Below are 19739 nucleotides of genomic sequence, written 5' to 3' on the forward strand. Positions count from 1 at the left end.
TACCAAGTGTTTCTTCATACGCATTAATGAAAGAATATGTTCAGTCTTTGAAATAAAACAATAGTAACTGCACTTTTCTTATATTAGTTTGCTCTTTCTAATATTAATTTAGGATTGTGTTGTAATTCGATTTAATCAGCTTGATAAAGTGTCAACACAATTATTGCAAATGCAAGAGCTCATTCGTGTGTGTTATTCAATATCAATATTGTTCACACCGGCAAAACGTATTCGAATTTCGAACATTCCGAGAATACATTCCGTTGTATGCAAGTGTACAAAGAGAAGCGTATACTTACTTCGTCTAATCCTGCCGGTTACACACAAACAAAAGTACGTCTATTTTACACTTTATTTCTTCCTTCTTCTTCTTCGAAATTTGAAAATATATCTACGATACATCTATTTCAGTTTAAAGTACAAAAAGTGTTAAAAAAGTGCATTTGAACGAAGAACCACGTGCATATCTAAAATCTAATCAACCTAACTTTAATTTTACGTTTCAGGATGCATTTTATTTGGAATTATGAATATTTTTAAAGCGTTTGATTGACCAATCAGGACAAAAGTTTTCTTTTCTTCTTATTCTTGGTAAATTAAAATTTATAATGTTGTGTCAAATGCATTCTTAGATATTCGAATTTACGAAAAAACCTATTAAAATAAATTTGTACGGTAAATTTCTACAATTCAACAAATTACGTGTCCAATAAAAGAAATTTTCTTTAAATTATAAATGTGATTGAATTTTTCTGAACATATTTTCTGTGATTATGCGAGTCGCAAGATTTCTTTATCCCGATTGATCAATTAAACGTTACTTTATCCTATGGGGTTTTCGAATACACTCTAAAGGTGCAATTTCATTGACGCTAAAAAGTAGCGTCAACCATTGGTTGAACAAAGAAGCAACTACTTACTTCTTTGTTCAACCAATAGTTGACGCTACTTTTTAGCGTCAATGAAATTGCACCTTTATGTTTATAGAGGACGCATCGTCCTTTCAGGGATAACCTAAAGCCGGATACTTTGTTAATCGATAAAGAGGATAATTTAAGCGGTAGAGAGATTATTAACTTCGCCATAAGACCTAACCGGTTAAGAGCGTTCTCGTACGAGAAAACATTAAAAAAAAAAAAACTTTGTTAATCTAGTGACTTTAAGATCGCTAAAAGCAGACTATGACAAAAAAGAATGAAAACTATGAACAACTTTGTTGTTTGTTTTATAGATTTTAAAAATGGCTTGTCGTATGCTACATATTTAGAGTTGTAAATAATTTGATAAAAAATGTTCAATCTATAAACAATGGTAACGCAAATGAAATATATCATTGTCTCTAAATCATTATATGTAATTAACATATAATGTGTATTTAAAATTAATTTATCAATTTAACTCCAATAAAATTATGAAATTTTTTTCAAGTATATTATTGTTTAATATTATTTAATTTATTGCTTGTCAGTCATTCATTAAAAACACATTTATTAAAAATAGTCACTTTATTAAATAATGTGAGAAATTATATTTTTTGCGAATAGTAAGTAGAATTTTTATGGATATAGCATTTTGATAATAGTTTATATTTACAGTAGAAAATAATTTGTATTTCACTGTGCTTTTGTTCTATAGGACCTGAAGATGAATTATGAAAGGGTGTGACAAGTATCAGTAATGCAGGAAGACGCAGAGATAGAGCAAGAAGAGTAGTGAAAAGAGAAAGCTCCTAAATAAGGAGCAAATTATTGGCATGGGAAAAATTCAGATACAATTTCCTGGTCTAAACACTCCTGTGTTTAGAGGAAAAGAATTAATTCAACAGCAAAAACTGCTTGTAAATCTTGAAAGAAAGCAAAAACTTATGGAATTACCACAAAGTCAGACCAGACCAATGCAAATAAAATTATCGCCATTGGAATGTGGTTGGACGAGTGTTACAATGGATGGCAGAAGCATTGAATCAGATCTTATTGAAAAAGGTTAATATTTATGCTATTATTGGATTATAATGGTTAAATCACACACATACAAAAATCATGTGATACAATGTCTATTTTCAATTTTTTTTTATGTTTCAGTTCTAAATATTAGAATCTTATATAATTAATATCTTTGTTTTCTGTAGATACATTTGAAAGTTTTGAAACCTGGATTTTGGAAAACAAAATGATAACTTGTATGACCGGTAATTTAGCACGTAAGACTAGAATCAGTTCATTTATAGTAACTGGAAATGGAAATGGATTAGCAGGATTTGCGTTATCAAAAGCCAAAGCATCCCTAAAGACGGTTAAAAATAGGACTGGTCAAAGACTAATGTATATTCCTACATATAAGGAATACACTGGTAAGAAAATAATTGTCAATACTATATAATATAAAATTTATTTCTTCTCTTTTAATATCACTTTGTATTTTTCAGTGTTACATGATTTCTTTACACAGTTTGAGAATATAAAAATATTTGTAAAGAAAATTCATGAAGGATAATGGGCTTGTTTGTCATCATGCGATAAAAGAGTGTTGCGAGATAATTGGCATAAAGGATATGTATGCCAAAGTACAAGGAGGAATGTAAAAGCATTCTTTATTGGTTTATTGCAACAGGTATGTATATAATAAGTATTTAAAGGCATATTATACTTTTTATTTAATTTATATTAGAAAAAAACATTTTTTATTTATAAATATATATATATATATATATATATATATATATATATATATATGTTAGACATAAAGCTACAAAAAAACGTGGATTGTGTCGATTAATTAATTAATTGTTTTATTTAATTATCAATTTATATATGTATATTATTAACAATAATTTTTTGTTTACTTAAACTATAAGGTATAAGGTTGTACATAAGAAACAATCTTTTTTATTTAGTATTTCAAGCATATTTTCATAGAACTTTAATTTAATTATTATATTATTAAAAATATTGAACAAAATAAAGAATTAAAGCTGGCTTTCTCTGCAGTCTCATGGCAGATTATATCAGAAATCATACTTTAATTATTGCAATATATCATGAAACAAATCAATCTCAAAATAATGGAAATATTTGCAGAAATATCAAATATGTAATGTAAATATTTTAATTTTTTTGTATGCGATCTATTTTTTATTCTGTCGATGTTTTCATAGTGATGCATCTTGAGCAGTTTGCTTCATATGTTTGCAATAAAAATATATTAAAGCAAATTATTTTGCAAATTTATTATTCTAATTTTTATTTAGAAAGACTAAGATTAAAAAAGACATATGCATTTTTTTCAGATATTTCTATTGAAAAAACGCATCAGATAAAACTTTCCTGTACATTTTAAATGCGCCAAAAGATTTGCTCTTTATTCCACTTACTGCAATAATGTACACTAAAAATGACAGATCTATATTAAAAATGATAGATCTATATTTAGTAGTTGGAAAGAAAGAGAGGAGAAATGAAAAGTGCATCTAGAGAATTTAAAAGAATAAAAATCTAAAAATAATAATACATAAAAATTAATATTATGTATTTTTTTCATGAGGAATGTGGGGCGTACATTTATGCATTTATTTATTTGGATGAGATTTACTTTAGAGCACATTCAGTATTCAACTTTAATTTTATTTTCTCTTTCTTATGATATATAAGTATAACATAATTACCTGCAAATGCTATCACTTTGTGTGCTTACAGTGATACAGAAGCAACATTACAAGTACTATATTTACAGATAACATCTGTATAATAAAAAAAGCACCAAAAATCTAATAATAGAAAAAGGATAAATATTGTAGACCAGGATAAGTATCAACCAATTATTCCACCGCTCTGTTTCATTAGAGTTGCAATTTTCTTTTATATCATAAATATTATAAATAAGAAAAAGATTTCCGTACGTTTCAAATAAATTTATATATCTTATGTATGTAATACTGCGCACACATATTAAAAGGTGATAATATCGCAGTTATAATAAGATACGATCCTGGCATATAATGATTTTTGGATCCTACTTAAAATAATTTAATTTGATTTATTTTTGAGAAATGCGCACAATACTTGAGAACAAATTATTTTTGTGCCATGTATTACCTGTGTAAAATTCCACACACAGTATCATATTGTCTGCGATATATGAAAAGCTTCATCGATGAAATATGATTGAGATATAAGAAAAGTAATATAGTACTTGTAATGAATAACGTTAATGTGGAATACATAAATATTTTATATTTTAATTTCATATAATCAAGATGAGATAAGACACTCATGATTACTTTAAAAATGTGTCCACAAATATCATGTAACTTCAACAGCTGCACATTCGTCAAATTAATCCTATTACGTTAAATGAATCACAGCAGCTTGTTTTAATTTAATCTAACCTAACCAATTATATTATATGCTTCTCATTAAAATGTGTAAAACTGCACATTTAATATGATTAATATACTACGTAATAAAATGTAATACACTAATGAAATAATTAAATATTATTTTTGAAAGCATGATAAAATCCAGGCAGCATACGCTTGCGTTTACATTCGACATCCAAAGCACTGAGATGTTAGGTTAGGTTAGATCGAAAAAATTTATCGTTTAACAGTTGGCAGCCCTACGAGATAGGCTGTGCAGCACTGCGCGTATATAAAATAAATTTGAAATCGTTTCTAGCTAACCATCTTCACGCGATCGACTTTATTTGAATTGCACGGCATCGCATCGAATTATGATGCAGCGCCGATTTGTTCGAATGTAATTCGGGACATCGCGATGCTGTATAAGCGTCGAATGAGCACGAATTGTCACGCAAATATGATAAATCAAATCTACTCACCGGCTGTTCCACAGGCCGCTCCTCCTCGGGACAGTTCGCTCGCCTCGGGACGTCCCATTCCGATCTTGATGCACACAAACTCACACGATATCATCAACGAGAACGCGCGACACTTTATTCGGCACTCCCGATACTCGCTCGCATCCGATAATCATTATCAAGGGCGCGAATAACGCGACGCAACTTCGCTCCATCTTCGCGATGACACCACTGAATATCGTCAAAAATCGCTGTCGCGCGTTTCCATCGACACACTATAAAAGTCGCGCGATCATCCTTGGACACTTTCAACGCTCGTTCACTCGCGATATTCGTTTAAAAACGGTTAAAAGACACGAAAAATGCGGACGTACGACGATCCGTGTAACTGCGTATGACTCCGAGTCACGTATGACGCGTATGACGTAGCAGTGACGCGTATGACGTAGCAGTCACGCGCCAACATGGCAGCCGAACCAGTGCGCATTCGTTTCTGCGCAGAAACGAATGCGCACTGGTTCGGCTGCCATGTTGGCGCGTGACTGCTACGTCATACGCGTCACTGCTACGTCATACGCGTCATACGTGACTCGGAGTCATACGCAGTTACACGGATCGTCGTACGTCCGCATTTTTCGTGTCTTTTAACCGTTTTTAAACGAATATCGCGAGTGAACGAGCGTTGAAAGTGTCCAAGGATGATCGCGCGACTTTTATAGTGTGTCGATGGAAACGCGCGACAGCGATTTTTGACGATATTCAGTGGTGTCATCGCGAAGATGGAGCGAAGTTGCGTCGCGTTATTCGCGCCCTTGATAATGATTATCGGATGCGAGCGAGTATCGGGAGTGCCGAATAAAGTGTCGCGCGTTCTCGTTGATGATATCGTGTGAGTTTGTGTGCATCAAGATCGGAATGGGACGTCCCGAGGCGAGCGAACTGTCCCGAGGAGGAGCGGCCTGTGGAACAGCCGGTGAGTAGATTTGATTTATCATATTTGCGTGACAATTCGTGCTCATTCGACGCTTATACAGCATCGCGATGTCCCGAATTACATTCGAACAAATCGGCGCTGCATCATAATTCGATGCGATGCCGTGCAATTCAAATAAAGTCGATCGCGTGAAGATGGTTAGCTAGAAACGATTTCAAATTTATTTTATATACGCGCAGTGCTGCACAGCCTATCTCGTAGGGCTGCCAACTGTTAAACGATAAATTTTTTCGATCTAACCTAACCTAACATCTCAGTGCTTTGGATGTCGAATGTAAACGCAAGCGTATGCTGCCTGGATTTTATCATGCTTTCAAAAATAATATTTAATTATTTCATTAGTGTATTACATTTTATTACGTAGTATATTAATCATATTAAATGTGCAGTTTTACACATTTTAATGAGAAGCATATAATATAATTGGTTAGGTTAGATTAAATTAAAACAAGCTGCTGTGATTCATTTAACGTAATAGGATTAATTTGACGAATGTGCAGCTGTTGAAGTTACATGATATTTGTGGACACATTTTTAAAGTAATCATGAGTGTCTTATCTCATCTTGATTATATGAAATTAAAATATAAAATATTTATGTATTCCACATTAACGTTATTCATTACAAGTACTATATTACTTTTCTTATATCTCAATCATATTTCATCGATGAAGCTTTTCATATATCGCAGACAATATGATACTGTGTGTGGAATTTTACACAGGTAATACATGGCACAAAAATAATTTGTTCTCAAGTATTGTGCGCATTTCTCAAAAATAAATCAAATTAAATTATTTTAAGGAGGATCCAAAAATCACTATATGCCAGGATCGTATCTTATTATAACTGCGATATTATCACCTTTTAATATGTGTGCGCAGTATTACATACATAAGATGTATAAATTTATTTGAAACGTACGGAAATCTTTTTCTTATTTATAATATTTATGATATAAAAGAAAATTGCAACTCTAATGAAACAGAGCGGTGGAATAATTGGTTGATACTTATCCTGGTCTACAATATTTATCCTTTTTCTATTATTAGATTTTTGGTGCTTTTTTTATTATACAGATGTTATCTGTAAATATAGTACTTGTAATGTTGCTTCTGTATCACTGTAAGCACACAAAGTGATAGCATTTGCAGGTAATTATGTTATACTTATATATCATAAGAAAGAGAAAATAAAATTAAAGTTGAATACTGAATGTGCTCTAAAGTAAATCTCATCCAAATAAATAAATGCATAAATGTGCGCCCCACATTCCTCATGAAATTGTATCTGAATTTTTCCCATGCCAATAATTTGCTCCTTATTTAGGAGCTTTCTCTTTTCACTACTCTTCTTGCTCTATCTCTGCGTCTTCCTGCATTACTGATATTTATCACACCCTTTCATAATTCATCTTCAGGTCCTATAGAACAAAAGCACAGTGAAATACAAATTATTTTCTACTGTAAATATAAAATATTACCAAAATGCTATATCCATAAAAGTTCTACTTACTATTCGCAAAAAATATAGAGTTTCTCACATTATTTAATAAAGTGACTATTTTTAATAAATGTGAATGACTGACAAGCAATAAATTAATATTAAAATAATATTAAACAATAATATACCTGAAAAAAATTTCATAATTTTATTGGAGTTAAATTGATAAATTAATTTTAAATACACATTATATGTTAATTACATATAATGATTTAGAGACAATGATATATTTCATTTGCGTTACCATTGTTTATAGATTGAACATTTTTTATCAAATTATTTACAACTCTAAATATGTAGCATACGACAAGCCATTTTTAAAATCTATAAAACAAACAACAAAGTTGTTCATAGTTTTCATTCTTTTTTGTCATAGTCTGCTTTTAGCGATCTTAAAATCACTAGATTAACAAAGTATCCGGCTTTAGGTTATCCCTGAAAGGACGATGCGTTCTCTATAAACATAAAGGTGCAATTTCATTGACGCTACTTTTTAGCCCCAATGAAATTGCACCTTAATAATGTGAATGGGTTTGTTCTTTTTAGTTGCACTGCTACACTAGTGCCGTAAGTTGGAAAGAGACAAGCATACTTTCTTTCACTCTAATTGCACTAGTGCAATAGTGCAGTTAAAAAGAACAGGCCTATGTTATGTTTTGAGAAATGGCGTCTGGTCCACAAGGAAAACGGAAGTTGGTTGACATCGGAAGCGATTCAGATAATGAAACGGAAAGTAAGTACATGTAAATTTGTATGTATAATATTATTGACGATTTAAATCGATCAGTTTTAGATTTACATTATGATTTTTATTAAAAAACAGTTTGAGGTTAGGTAACATTTGGTGCTTTATAATTTGCTCTGCTTTTGCAAGCTTTTTGACAAGTACAGTACATTTAATATTTAATTATACAAATATTGATATTACATGAAATAATCAATAATCTTTTATATTTATTTGAATTTTATTGTATTGCATTTTTCATATATGAATTATAATTTAAAATATTATCTTAAAATTATACTTTTTTCTGTTACAGAGAATGCAAAACATGCAAAAACAAAATCAGAAACACCTCGATTGTGTCCATATTTGGACACGATTAATCGACAATTTTTAGATTTTGATTTTGAGAAATTATGCTCCGTGTCATTATCAAGAATCAATGTATATGCTTGTCTAGTTTGTGGCAAATATTTCCAAGGAAGGGGGACTAATACTCATGCTTATACACATAGTGTAGCAGAGAGTCATCATGTGTTTCTCAATCTGCATACATTAAAATTTTATTGTTTACCGGATAATTATGAAATTGTAGGTAAGTATAAATACATTTATTCTTGTATATTCCTTCCTTTGAGCAAATGAAATTTTTATGTTTTAATGTTTATTAGATTCATCACTGGATGATATTAAATACGTATTATATCCAACTTTTGATAAAGCACAAATAGCTCAATTAGATAAAAGCGACAAACAGAGTAGAGCAATTGATGGCTCTATGTATTCACCAGGCATAGTGGGATTGAATAATATAAAAGCAAATGATTATTGCAATGTTATTTTACAAGTAATTTATTATACAAATAATATTAATATATATAAATACTTTATTATATAAATAATTTTAAAAAATCATATACATATATATAATTTTACAGGCACTTTCACATGTTACACCTTTGAGAGACTTTTTTTTAAGAGAATCTAATTATTCTCATGTAAGAAGACCACCTGGTGATTCATCTTATCTCTTGGTACAAAGATTCGGAGAGCTTATGCGCAAATTATGGAATCCACGTAATTTTAAGGCACATGTAAGCCCTCACGAAATGTTGCAGGCAGTAGTTTTATGGAGTAAAAAAAGATTTCAATTCACGGAACAAGGTACATACTACATTTCTTCATTGTAACATTTCAATAAAAACATCCTTACTAATAAGATGCTATTTAGGTGATCCGGTGGACTTTTTATCATGGTTCTTAAATGCCCTTCACTTGGCATTAAACGGTACCAAAAAGCGTGACTCCAGTATCATTTATAAAACATTCTTAGGGCATATGCGGATATATACGCGAAAAATACCGCCATTGGAATTAGAAGAAAGCCAAAGAAGCGAACTGCTGCATACAGTAGAATATGGTGAAACTGTGACAGAAAGTCCGTTTTTATATCTTACTTGCGATCTTCCGCCGCCTCCTTTATTCAAAGATCAATTCACAGAGAACATTATTCCACAAGTCAGTATTGTACACAAACGTTAATTACTATATTATATAAGAATTTAGATATATAGCTATAAATAATCAATATATTATATTTTTATATAGGTAAACTTATATACTTTATTAAATAAATTTAATGCCATTACTGAGAAGGAGTACAAGACTTATAAAGAAAATTTCATGAAAAGATTCGAGATTACTGAACTGCCACCTTATCTTATACTTTATATAAAGGTAAATCTTATTTCTTTACTAAAACGAATATCTTACATTATTTGAACTGAATATCTTACATAATTTTTAATTGGTTTTAGAGATTCACGAAAAATACATTTTTTGTCGAGAAAAATCCGACAATTGTGAATTTTCCCGTCAAGTAAGTACATAGACTCATTTCATGACATCGCTTTATTTATTATATCAAAATTATTAACAATATTTTAGTTTTAATTTTTGACCGTTTCCAGAAATGTTGATTTTGGAGATATTTTAACACCGGAAATAAAGGCCAAGCATCTATATACAACATACGATCTAGTAGCCAATATAGTACACGACGGTGAACCCGGCCAAGGAACATACCGAGTCCATATTTTGCATAGAGCTACTGGCCAGTGGTACGAAATGCAGGATTTACACGTCACCCAAATTTTGCCTCAAATGATTACTCTTACCGAAGCATATATACAGGTGAATTGGAAAAAAAAATTTACTTTCTTTCAATTTACAATACAAGATAACCATTGCTTTCTTTTTTATAGATTTACGAATTAAGGAAAGACGTACATATGGAGAACGGCGACAATAAAACAAAGAAAATATGATGTTTTAATTAAAAGCTTCAAAATGCAATAAAAATTTACATTTTGTATGCATATATACATAGACATTGTCATCTTAATTTCTTGACATTTTTACACATAACCAGCTTATGATATTTCTATAATAAAATAATCTATTTTTTAAAATGTTATTTTTTTTTAAATGTAGATTATATAAATATAGATGCAGATTTATATTTATAGATACAGATTTTTCTCGATAATTAATTTCTTATCGAAATTATTAATAAATTCACTTCCAATTTGTTAATAAAATTAAATTACAGTAACATTTGTATATGAATCCTTGATAACTAAAAAAGGAAAATTCTTTAATTTTGCTATAACAGATGAAATGATTGAAACATGTAAATAGGATATAAATTATTAACATACAATATTGTTACATTTTGAAAAATTTTTAATATTTTGAATGAAATAAATATATATATTCGTGTCTATTGGAGTGCAATAACATTAAACGTTAAAAGCAAAGTTAAAAAATGTAACACGACGTACGTAAGCATACGAGATAAATGAAAGACAAAGAGTGTCAAAATGATGAAGAGACAAAAGTTACGTCGCACTTGGCAATCGCTACATTCGCGAGCATTATCCGTTTCGTTTAACTTTCGTCAAACAACGTCAAGGACGACAAGGACTAAGCAATCCTACGAACGTGGCGTCGCCAAATGGAACGCAGCCAAAGTAGTAGTGACGGAACAGCGAGGTGGTGGGGAGAGCGAAATGACGTGGCGGGGAGGCGAAATGGAGGGGAGTAGTTATGGAGATACGCGATATGCGCGAGAGTGTCGCCGGAGTCGGTCGGAGTCGGTGACGGAGTGAGGTCGCGGCCGATCGTCTCTGGATACGATTTCTGGATACGGAGTCGGCGAGTATTTTTCGCGCGCGCGCGTCGCGTTCCCCGCGCTTCCGCCTTTTCGAAAAGTGTCGCCTCGCCCGCGATCTTTGCTCGAGTTTGCATTTCGCGAGATATCGGTTCGCTCGCACCGATTACGCGTGTGACGTCGCGCGAGTGAGTGTTCGCGAGTGTTGATCGCCTCTCCTCCTTCGGCACTCGGCACTTGGATTATACGTCGCCGGTGCATCGACGACGATTCCCGGCTCGCGAGAGGCTCGACCGTAAGCGTAGGTGAGTATCTCACATGTATCTTCGCGATAAAAGGCAAAGAGCGACGTTTTGAACGGGCGCCTCGCGCTACCCTGTCCGCGATGGCGCCCGCGCTTCCATCACGAATACGCAGAAGCGAGCGACGTTTGAAAATTCGCTGCCCGCGGTGGCAACGGTCGCGTCCTTCGCGCTCGACCTCCCGTTCGCGTCGTCGTCTCCGAGTGATTTCCGCTCCCTCCCCTCTCTTTCGCTTCCCAAGAACCTTTCCCGGCTGACGTCCGTTCTATTATAATTTTCGCCGGCCGCCCGGTTTATTCTCGCCGGCTGCGGCTCGACGTCGGCGTCGCGCCGATATTCGCGAGCATTCATCTGCCTACCTACCCGCTTATCCCACCACGTCCACGAATACCTGTTTCGCGCGATGTTCGAAAAAAACTGTTCGATCGCGTGGTTGTCGTCGCGAGGAACAGGGCGGGAAGGGGAAGGAGGGAGGCGGGGTGCGTTGACTCCCGCGGAAAGATTCCGCGAGTTTTGGATTCCTAGCGTCTCGCGACTGTCGCGTCGCGTGTCAAACTCGTTTCCGCGCGCGAGATAAGCCCGTTTATTCCCAGAGATCGTTTATCTCGTGCATTTCGCGCGCGGTACCGGCCGCTCCGAAATGCTGCTCGATCTAACCGCTTATTCAGGTGGAAGAACTTCGCTCGAGTCTATGACGTCAATGTTGCCTCGATATTAAAAGTCGTAATATTATACCTTCAAGTTTAAATTTTATTTCGTGTGCGAAATCACGGTCGTCTTACTCTTCGCTGTCGTTGTGTTTTACGCAATGCGGATTTATGTGTTTACTGTGTACGAGACAAAAAGTCTTGAAGTACGCTATGCATGGATGGTGTTATATTTATGATATATAATTCTGAATATCATCATTGCCTTTGATGCACGGCACTATTTAATTTTATATTGCAGTAGTTAAATAAATTGATAAAAATGTTGCGAATATCACGCAATGTCAAATAGATATTTGAATGAAAAGTCGCGATATAAACAAAAATATAATGCGTAATGTTAAATTGGAAATTAGTTACGTACTGATAATTGTTCTAACGCGTAGATTTTTCTTATTTTCAATATATAATATATATGATTTTAATCTATAAGATTTAGTAAATATATACATACATTTTTTATTAATTTGTTTATATATATGCATAGTTTGCCGTATATTTTATATTAAAATATTCGACATTTTTTATCAGTAATCTATAATATAAAATAAATTGCAATAATATCATATGAATAATATAATGAAATATAATTGAAAAAATTTTAATTTTAATATTGTGATTGATAATAGGATATGTGTACCATCAAATCTTTTTTTAATTCCGTGAGATATATTTATTAATTTTATCAAAACTATATCCTTCATTTAATAAATTAATATTTATAACTGATAGATTATATAGACAGATTTTGTGAATAAATTATAAAAAAAAATTGAAATCTTTGTTAAGAATCGAGCGAGTATTTCGTATCTGGTGGATATAAATACGAGTAATTCTGAAATGTTCCGAAGGTTAATTTCAACGTGAGTGCACGGTATATTATCTCTAATTATATAACGTACGACATAAAGATTCGTCTCATGTAGCATTCACGGAATTAAAAGAGACATTTTAACAACGGTATCATTAATCACTCTAGTATGAACCTAATGGAAATCCCGATTAAATGGTAAATAACATTTAAGTTTTTGAAGTCGATAAATGATGTTTTATTTATTCAAAAAAATCTTTTTCGAATAAACAAAAAGTTATCGGGACACTTCAATATTTGTTTCGTTAATCATTAATTAATTATAATTAATAAGCAATTGTTAATTAATAATTAAATATAAAAATGTAATGATTTTATTATCAGAGATATTTAGTCTTAAAATTTCATCTAATAAGTATTTTTTTTATTTATAAGATTTTTTGGGAGAAAGAGAGAAATTATTTATATCAGAAAAATATGGGATTAACAAACACTTTTTATCGTTTTCATCGAATTTTTCTTTCCATTAGTGACATACAGTGATTAATTACTTAATTCTTATTATTTAGTTTAATTATTGTAAAATTCATAAAATGCCAAATTTGAAAATACATAATACGATAAAGAATATAAATAAGGTCAGGGAAAATACAAAAAAGTGCGAAACTTAATCGAGTAGACTGCAACTATTTATAACTAACAACAGATTGGCAACAGCCAGTCATATAACGTGCATATACGACTATCTGTAATTGAATATGATGATGATGATGATGATACCTTGCGAGACAAGATATCTTCGTATATTGGCTTATACGAGTCATGACTCTGTAGAAATCATTATGTGCATGCAAATATCTTGATCGGCGATTAACGTCTTCTCGCGAAAGTCGCCTACTCTTCGAGAACGATTTTCGAGCGATAGATACGGAAGAGATATTCGATTATTGTATTTTCAGGAATTCTTATTACTTAGAAATCGAGAATAAAATTCCCGAGAAAATACCTAATTTAAGCGAACAGATTGTTCTATTTAATCCCACGATGCATTAGAAATTGAGTGCAATGCTTTTACTATGACAGTTTTATCTCTCATATCATATAAAATATGGCAATTTTATTTCTTATATCATATAATATAAAAAATTGTAAAATATTAAGTGAGAGAAACTTTTTGCATTGAAATATTTGTTTGGAGTGTCCAAGATAATAAGAGATAATTTCATACTTTTTAATGCATACTTTTTTTTTGTAAAATTCCAATAATATTTATTCCTATTTATTCGTATTTGAATACGTAATAAAATATAAACGGAAATAAAACGAAGATGAAATAAAACGGAGAGAGAAATTTTAACGTGAATTTTATCTAATGTGTGGGCGCTTTGAATTTTTCGATGTGACCTAGAACCATCCACAGATTGGAACAAACAAGCGTAAATTGTCTTCCTTAAATTTCGAATCTAGGACAATCATTTATGGAAAACTTTTCCGTGATTGGAGCTGCGATCTCAATATTCATCATTATTATTTGTTCGGTGAAGGATACAATTCTTTTTTCTCTCTTTCCTTTTTTTTTTCTTTTTTTTTTACGAAGCTCACTGCTGTAAAATATATTAATTTCAATCAAAGTTTACGAAATCTCGATATTTTGATAATTCTCTATTTATTTACATTTCTTCATCTTGGACACTCCAAACAAATATTTTAATGCAAAAAATTTCTCTCATTTAATATTTTACAATTTTTTATTTCTTTAATCTTTTATTTGTTATTATCTTTTTATTTGTTTTTATTAAACAAATTAATTATTCAAAAATTTTATGTTTAGCTTGCATTTTTATACAATATACACGAAAAATTGCGTGCGTTATTTAATTTATTTCCTCTTAAACGCTATGCGCGCGTTTTGTGTTGGACGAGAGTAGTTTTACACGGTGATTAGGAGTTGAAAAGATGACATCGTCGTAGCTCGCGTGAATCAGATACATACGAGTGCATACGAGGTACTCTTCTCATTTACGTAATGCACTCTACGGGATGGAAACAATGCTGTCGTGCTTCGTCGACAGACGTTGAAAAAGAAAGAGGGAAGTTCCGAGGCTGCTATTATTGAGCCCGTATTTGTTATTTCGAAGAAAACATTCAACTCGGTCGTAACGTTGAGGAGTGCAGATTGCAGCAACGATATATAGAGTTGTATAAGCTGTCTCTGGATTATTCGATGCATCTGTGTGTGATCACGTTTGATAAATATTGAAACGTTCTCGCCGAGCGAAATTTCGCACAACGCACGCGATTCCAAGAGACGAGTAATTCCGCGATTGTATAGCATGTGATACACGCTGTAACTGTGATTTCATATTGATGTATACATGGCATTTTGCCATTTATTTGAGCTTTCATATGTCTTTGAAAGATGAAATGCGCCTTAGCAGCTGATATATTTGTTGTTTTTTTAATGCATGTTTGGGATGTCGTTTCGTTTCTGCTTCAGAAAATATTATAAGAGTTATTGCTCCTCTTGGCAGAAAAACAAGTCGAGTAATATGTCATTTTAGAGCAAACAAGCACATAAAGTATTTTGATATTTTTAATTTCGATCTAAAAGTCTTGAATATTTTTCTTTAACACGTGAATGTCATATTATGTTTTGGAAAATGAACAACGTTACATAAGTTTAATAAATTTAAATGTAGCCTTTTTGCTAGATAAAGTTTATTTATTTAAGTTTTATTATTAATTATGTGTGTTTACATTTTTATCGAGACCACTTTATAAGTACGATTTACAAAAATTTTGTCGTTTTTATTAGTTTCCTCATGTTTTAGGCTCAATGTAAATTGAGCGCGAATTGAAATGCATCTGTGAGGTGCTGCATGCATTTTGAATGTCATATTTGCAACTAATCAATTCGCGCAATCTATAAAATAACAGAGGAAGATTTCTTTCGCGAAGAAAAAACGGCAAGAAATTGTGCTGGTCTTTCATAGCGGAAGATGTTGAAGAGATTAGGAGCGAGAATTTATGCGTAGCGGTAATGGAAAATCAGAGAGAAATGTGTGCATCACGCTTGCATCGTTTGAGCGATTCAATAATGAGGTCAGAACGATTGAGGTCCGTGAAGAGAATTCTGTTTTCTCCAAGGTTGGCAAAATTCCATAATTTTTGGATAAAATCTGTGCCAGTGGCAAAAATCGATATTTCCCGAAAAAAAATTGATCTTTTCTATTAAAAAGATTAATATAAATGGTAGAAGTCTTTTTATTGATATTCGTTAATTAAAAAAGTGCTTTCTATATTTAATTTAAGCTTTATCTAAAATAAAATCCGTAATAGATTAAGAATCGACGTAGCAAATTAGTTCTTTGTTATAAGATGTTGACAAATAAACGCAAGCCAGATTTATGCATTGATGAGAATGTTTAATTCTATTATTATTACATTTCTCTTATTACACTCTAAAAAATTAATATAAAATTCAGTAACATTTATATCTCAAAAGTTTTTGTTTTAAAAATCTTACATATTACATATTTGAATTAAAACAGACTTTATTTTTATATTGATTTCATTTTTCTAAACTATAGTAATTAATATGATTTAATAATTAAAGCAAAAATATTTTTTTGCATTATTATATAAATATATTTTAGTGCTACATGTTAGTTATATTTTTGCCAGTTTATTTCATTGGATAAAATCTGGAACGGTTAAAAAGAGGAATTTATTATGTTTTTTCCATTCACCGGATTTATCCGGTCAGCCCCATTTTTCTCATATTAGTTTAAATAAAATATTTATATGATATATACATATCAATCCTTCTCTCTCTTTCTGTCTCTCTTATATAAGAAAAAAATTATGATCGATATCGTAAGATATTTTTCGCGTGACATTTAATTAATCCTTAATGATTTCGAAGAAAAGTTTGAAAAATTATGCTACTAAATTGTATGCCAATTTTTGTTATCTAATATTTGTTACGTCATAAGTGTTATGCAATTGTATCGAACAAAAAACGAAGCTTGTCGATCAATTATCTTTTCCGTTTCGTTACCATGCCCGCGATATTTACGTTCCTAAGTACGCATTAAATTTTATCGTAGCTCGTTGCGCTTATGAATGGAGATGGTCGTCCCGTGGGGAAGCGATGAATGCATCAGATCGATTAACCTTTTACCGCGCAAAGTCTTTTTTTTGTTGCAGTACTCGGGTAAACAGTTCGGAGTAGTAGGGAGCGAATTTTATCACTGTACGCACTCTTATATATTTATGAATGGCTGGGGAATAGACCGAGTGACTTTCAGGAAAATGCCATCAGTCACATAACACATGGTTACTGTTGTTTTGATACCGGTAATATTTCATCCCAGGAGTATAAATTTAATTTATTAGCGTATTGAGACACGTGTGCGCGAATGATAAATGCGAAACAACGTATACACGAGCAACACAATTCTTTCTTGTTATGTTTTTTCTCTCGTCAAGATTTTTTTACACGAATTGTGCAAATATATTACTTTGATTATTGATTCGATATCGAATATAACAATCGAATATATATAAATATTCGAATATACAAAAACAATATATTTTTTCTCTCGCATTCTCTTGCAAAATTAAATAATTGAAAAATGTATTCGTGCAACGTTCGGTCTGTCCGCGAAAGATCAATGCGTAGGTCGCAACATACATAAATCATATTTCAATTAACAATTGAATAGTATTCAAATAGGAAAGGATTTTTTTCGATCGATTCGCACTGCGAATGACAGTTATGCGTATGCGGTGTTTCGCAATAAAATTCTACTTTGCATAAAATATGCGATTTCGCTGATAATCGTTCAAGTTCGACCGCGCAACTTTCGAAGTAGGCTAACTCGCCGACCAAATGGCTACTGCCAGTAAATGCAACTATTGTGACCTACAGCCTGCGCTTTCCGTTAGACGTTATTATCCGCACCACCTGTCTTAACGTGCGCTTCCCCTCTTCCTCTTCCGTTATCTCCCTTCTCGTATCTCCATATCCTTTCCTTTCCCCGTCTTCCTCCTTCGCTCGCCGTCCGGTCTCGTTCTCTCTTCCTATCGCGAACACTATATTCGCGTCTTTACTGTTACACCTGCGTCTCCTAAATGGTTCCGCGACAGTTACCTAAGAGAGCCATGTCAATTATTCAATCAATAATCTATCTTTCTTCCATTCATGTCTCTTATCTATGCGCATTTTTTACGTAGATCTCGGATGAATGCATTATGTTTATTCTATTTATTATCGTTACATTATATCTTATTATAAATACGAATATTGAAGTTATATAATGGATATAAGTGTTGTGATAAATAAGTAATTTCAAGTTAAATAAATATATAACTTTATGCTTTATGTGCGTAGAAGTCTGCAAAAGTCGCGTAGAGTTTTCTAATAGACTCTCTCGCGGTCTGACACTTTGGAAATGATAAATCTCTCTCTCTCTCTCTCTTTTCTCTTTTCCCCTATGGGTGTATCTCAAAACTTCGTCCTTCGAATCTTTTTACACGCCGCCGCTGGGCAAAGTTGCGCAGAGGAAACGATCCCACGCGTGACACAGCCTCGTTTTCGCGTCCGCGATGCGACGCAAAAGCTGCATATATTTGCAAATGGTTATACGGCGTACTTGCAAATTACCCTCGACGAAAATGGGATCTGAAAAGTCGCAGTGTTACGTCATGATGCGCCGCAATCGCGATGTCCCTCGGGCGTTTTGTCGAGAACCCCCGCAAGCACATTTATATGTGTGCATCTCTTTCGATGAGACTTTCGTATAACGAGCTGAATGAATTTACGTAAATTAGCAACATTGATTCATAACAATGATTAATATATACTGTAACTTGCGATATTATCTCCTCTAATTGAATATTAATTAACTCTTATAGTTAATAGCCAATTAGTCGAGCTTATAGATGTAATGAACAATAGCTCATGCTTATAATGCTACTTTCTTATTTATAATGAAATTAATCATTTTAAACACTTTTCGTGAACACTTGCGATTGTTTTTTATCTTGTCAGAATGACATTTTCTAATTTTATTCTTCTAGAAAATCATTTTAAATTATTAATTATCTCAATTTTTTAATACTCTCTTTCTCTCTTTCTTTCAGTCTTTACAAAAGACGCAATTTATAAAGTTAATTTATAAAAGACACAATTTGAGTTAATTTATTGAGAATACGTTCATTAAATGCAATCAGTAGCAATTGTTTTAAATGGGGGATTTACATGCGTCATTTTTCATGGATTAATAATTTCGTGTTTATAAAAATTTAATCCGCAGATCGCACGTCGTCTTATCGTTATTTAAATATTTATTTGTTATATTAGCGTTTCTCGATCTAAAATCTTGCAATAATTTATTACGAGTACGAAACTTTTATAAAATATTCAATGTCTAATTTTATTTTGTGCCGTTATTAAATCTCCATAAGAAAGATTTCCCATAAATGTAGCGAGTGTGTAACACGTTGTGTAAGATAAAATCTGGTAATTTCACTGGTATTTAGCATTAAGCTTAACGGTACACGTGGATCCATGATTCCCAGCTATACTCGTCTTAATTTGAATATCGCGTTCGACATCAATAGTGGCGGCAATTAAAGAAATAAAATGCAAATAATATAGATACAATATAATTTGTTAGATACACTATGAAAATTATTTAAAATTTT

At 32.2% G+C, this 19739-nt stretch overlaps 2 protein-coding genes and 1 pseudogene across 6 annotated transcripts; all 3 read left to right on the forward strand.

Annotated features, from left to right (window-relative positions):
• The first annotated feature begins 1273 nt into the window (after nucleotides 1-1273).
• LOC112637655 (28S ribosomal protein S5, mitochondrial-like) lies at nucleotides 1274-3750 on the forward strand. 5 transcript variants are annotated; one of them, XM_025407824.1, is made up of 5 exons: nucleotides 1274-1311; nucleotides 1636-1982; nucleotides 2129-2350; nucleotides 2426-2610; nucleotides 3693-3732. In XM_025407824.1, the coding sequence occupies exons 2-4, from the start codon at nucleotides 1754-1756 to the stop codon at nucleotides 2491-2493; spliced, it is 519 nt and encodes a 172-aa protein (XP_025263609.1). In that variant the 5' UTR covers nucleotides 1274-1311; nucleotides 1636-1753; the 3' UTR covers nucleotides 2494-2610; nucleotides 3693-3732. The 5 variants fall into 5 exon arrangements, with proteins under 5 accessions (XP_025263609.1, XP_025263608.1, XP_025263604.1 ...); XM_025407823.1 differs by lacking the exon at nucleotides 1274-1311 and adding an exon at nucleotides 1467-1543 and having other exon boundaries at nucleotides 3730-3750; XM_025407819.1 differs by lacking the exon at nucleotides 1274-1311 and adding an exon at nucleotides 1467-1543.
• Nucleotides 3751-7727: 3977 nt separating this feature from the next.
• LOC105248937 (U4/U6.U5 tri-snRNP-associated protein 2) lies at nucleotides 7728-10462 on the forward strand. Its single transcript, XM_011254021.3, has 10 exons — nucleotides 7728-7781; nucleotides 7859-8045; nucleotides 8353-8631; nucleotides 8708-8883; nucleotides 8975-9200; nucleotides 9268-9554; nucleotides 9645-9773; nucleotides 9854-9915; nucleotides 10007-10229; nucleotides 10301-10462. Exons 2-10 carry the CDS (start codon nucleotides 7976-7978, stop codon nucleotides 10361-10363), a joined length of 1515 nt encoding a protein of 504 aa, XP_011252323.1. The 5' UTR covers nucleotides 7728-7781; nucleotides 7859-7975; the 3' UTR covers nucleotides 10364-10462.
• A 413-nt stretch (nucleotides 10463-10875) lies between these two features.
• LOC112637065 overlaps nucleotides 10876-19739 on the forward strand; it is a 37833-nt pseudogene continuing 28969 nt past the window's right edge.

The sequence above is a fragment of the Camponotus floridanus genome, unplaced genomic scaffold (assembly GCF_003227725.1).
Source record: "Camponotus floridanus strain SB8 unplaced genomic scaffold, Cflo_v7.5 scaffold19, whole genome shotgun sequence".
Taxonomy (NCBI): domain Eukaryota; kingdom Metazoa; phylum Arthropoda; class Insecta; order Hymenoptera; family Formicidae; genus Camponotus; species Camponotus floridanus.

What these genes read in the sequence shown, in the direction of transcription:
- LOC112637655 (XM_025407824.1), top strand. Translation starts at nt 1,754, where the DNA reads ATGGGAAAAATTCAGATACAATTTCCTGGTCTAAACACTCCTGTGTTT. An exon ending in ATCAGATCTTATTGAAAAAG is followed by an intron (nt 1,983 to 2,128) that starts GTTAATATTTAT and finishes TGTTTTCTGTAG; the next exon opens with ATACATTTGAAAGTTTTGAA. An exon ending in TACATATAAGGAATACACTG is followed by an intron (nt 2,351 to 2,425) that starts GTAAGAAAATAA and finishes TGTATTTTTCAG; the next exon opens with TGTTACATGATTTCTTTACA.
- LOC105248937 (XM_011254021.3), top strand. Translation starts at nt 7,976, where the DNA reads ATGGCGTCTGGTCCACAAGGAAAACGGAAGTTGGTTGACATCGGAAGC. An exon ending in ATCTTATACTTTATATAAAG is followed by an intron (nt 9,774 to 9,853) that starts GTAAATCTTATT and finishes AATTGGTTTTAG; the next exon opens with AGATTCACGAAAAATACATT. An exon ending in ATTGTGAATTTTCCCGTCAA is followed by an intron (nt 9,916 to 10,006) that starts GTAAGTACATAG and finishes GACCGTTTCCAG; the next exon opens with AAATGTTGATTTTGGAGATA.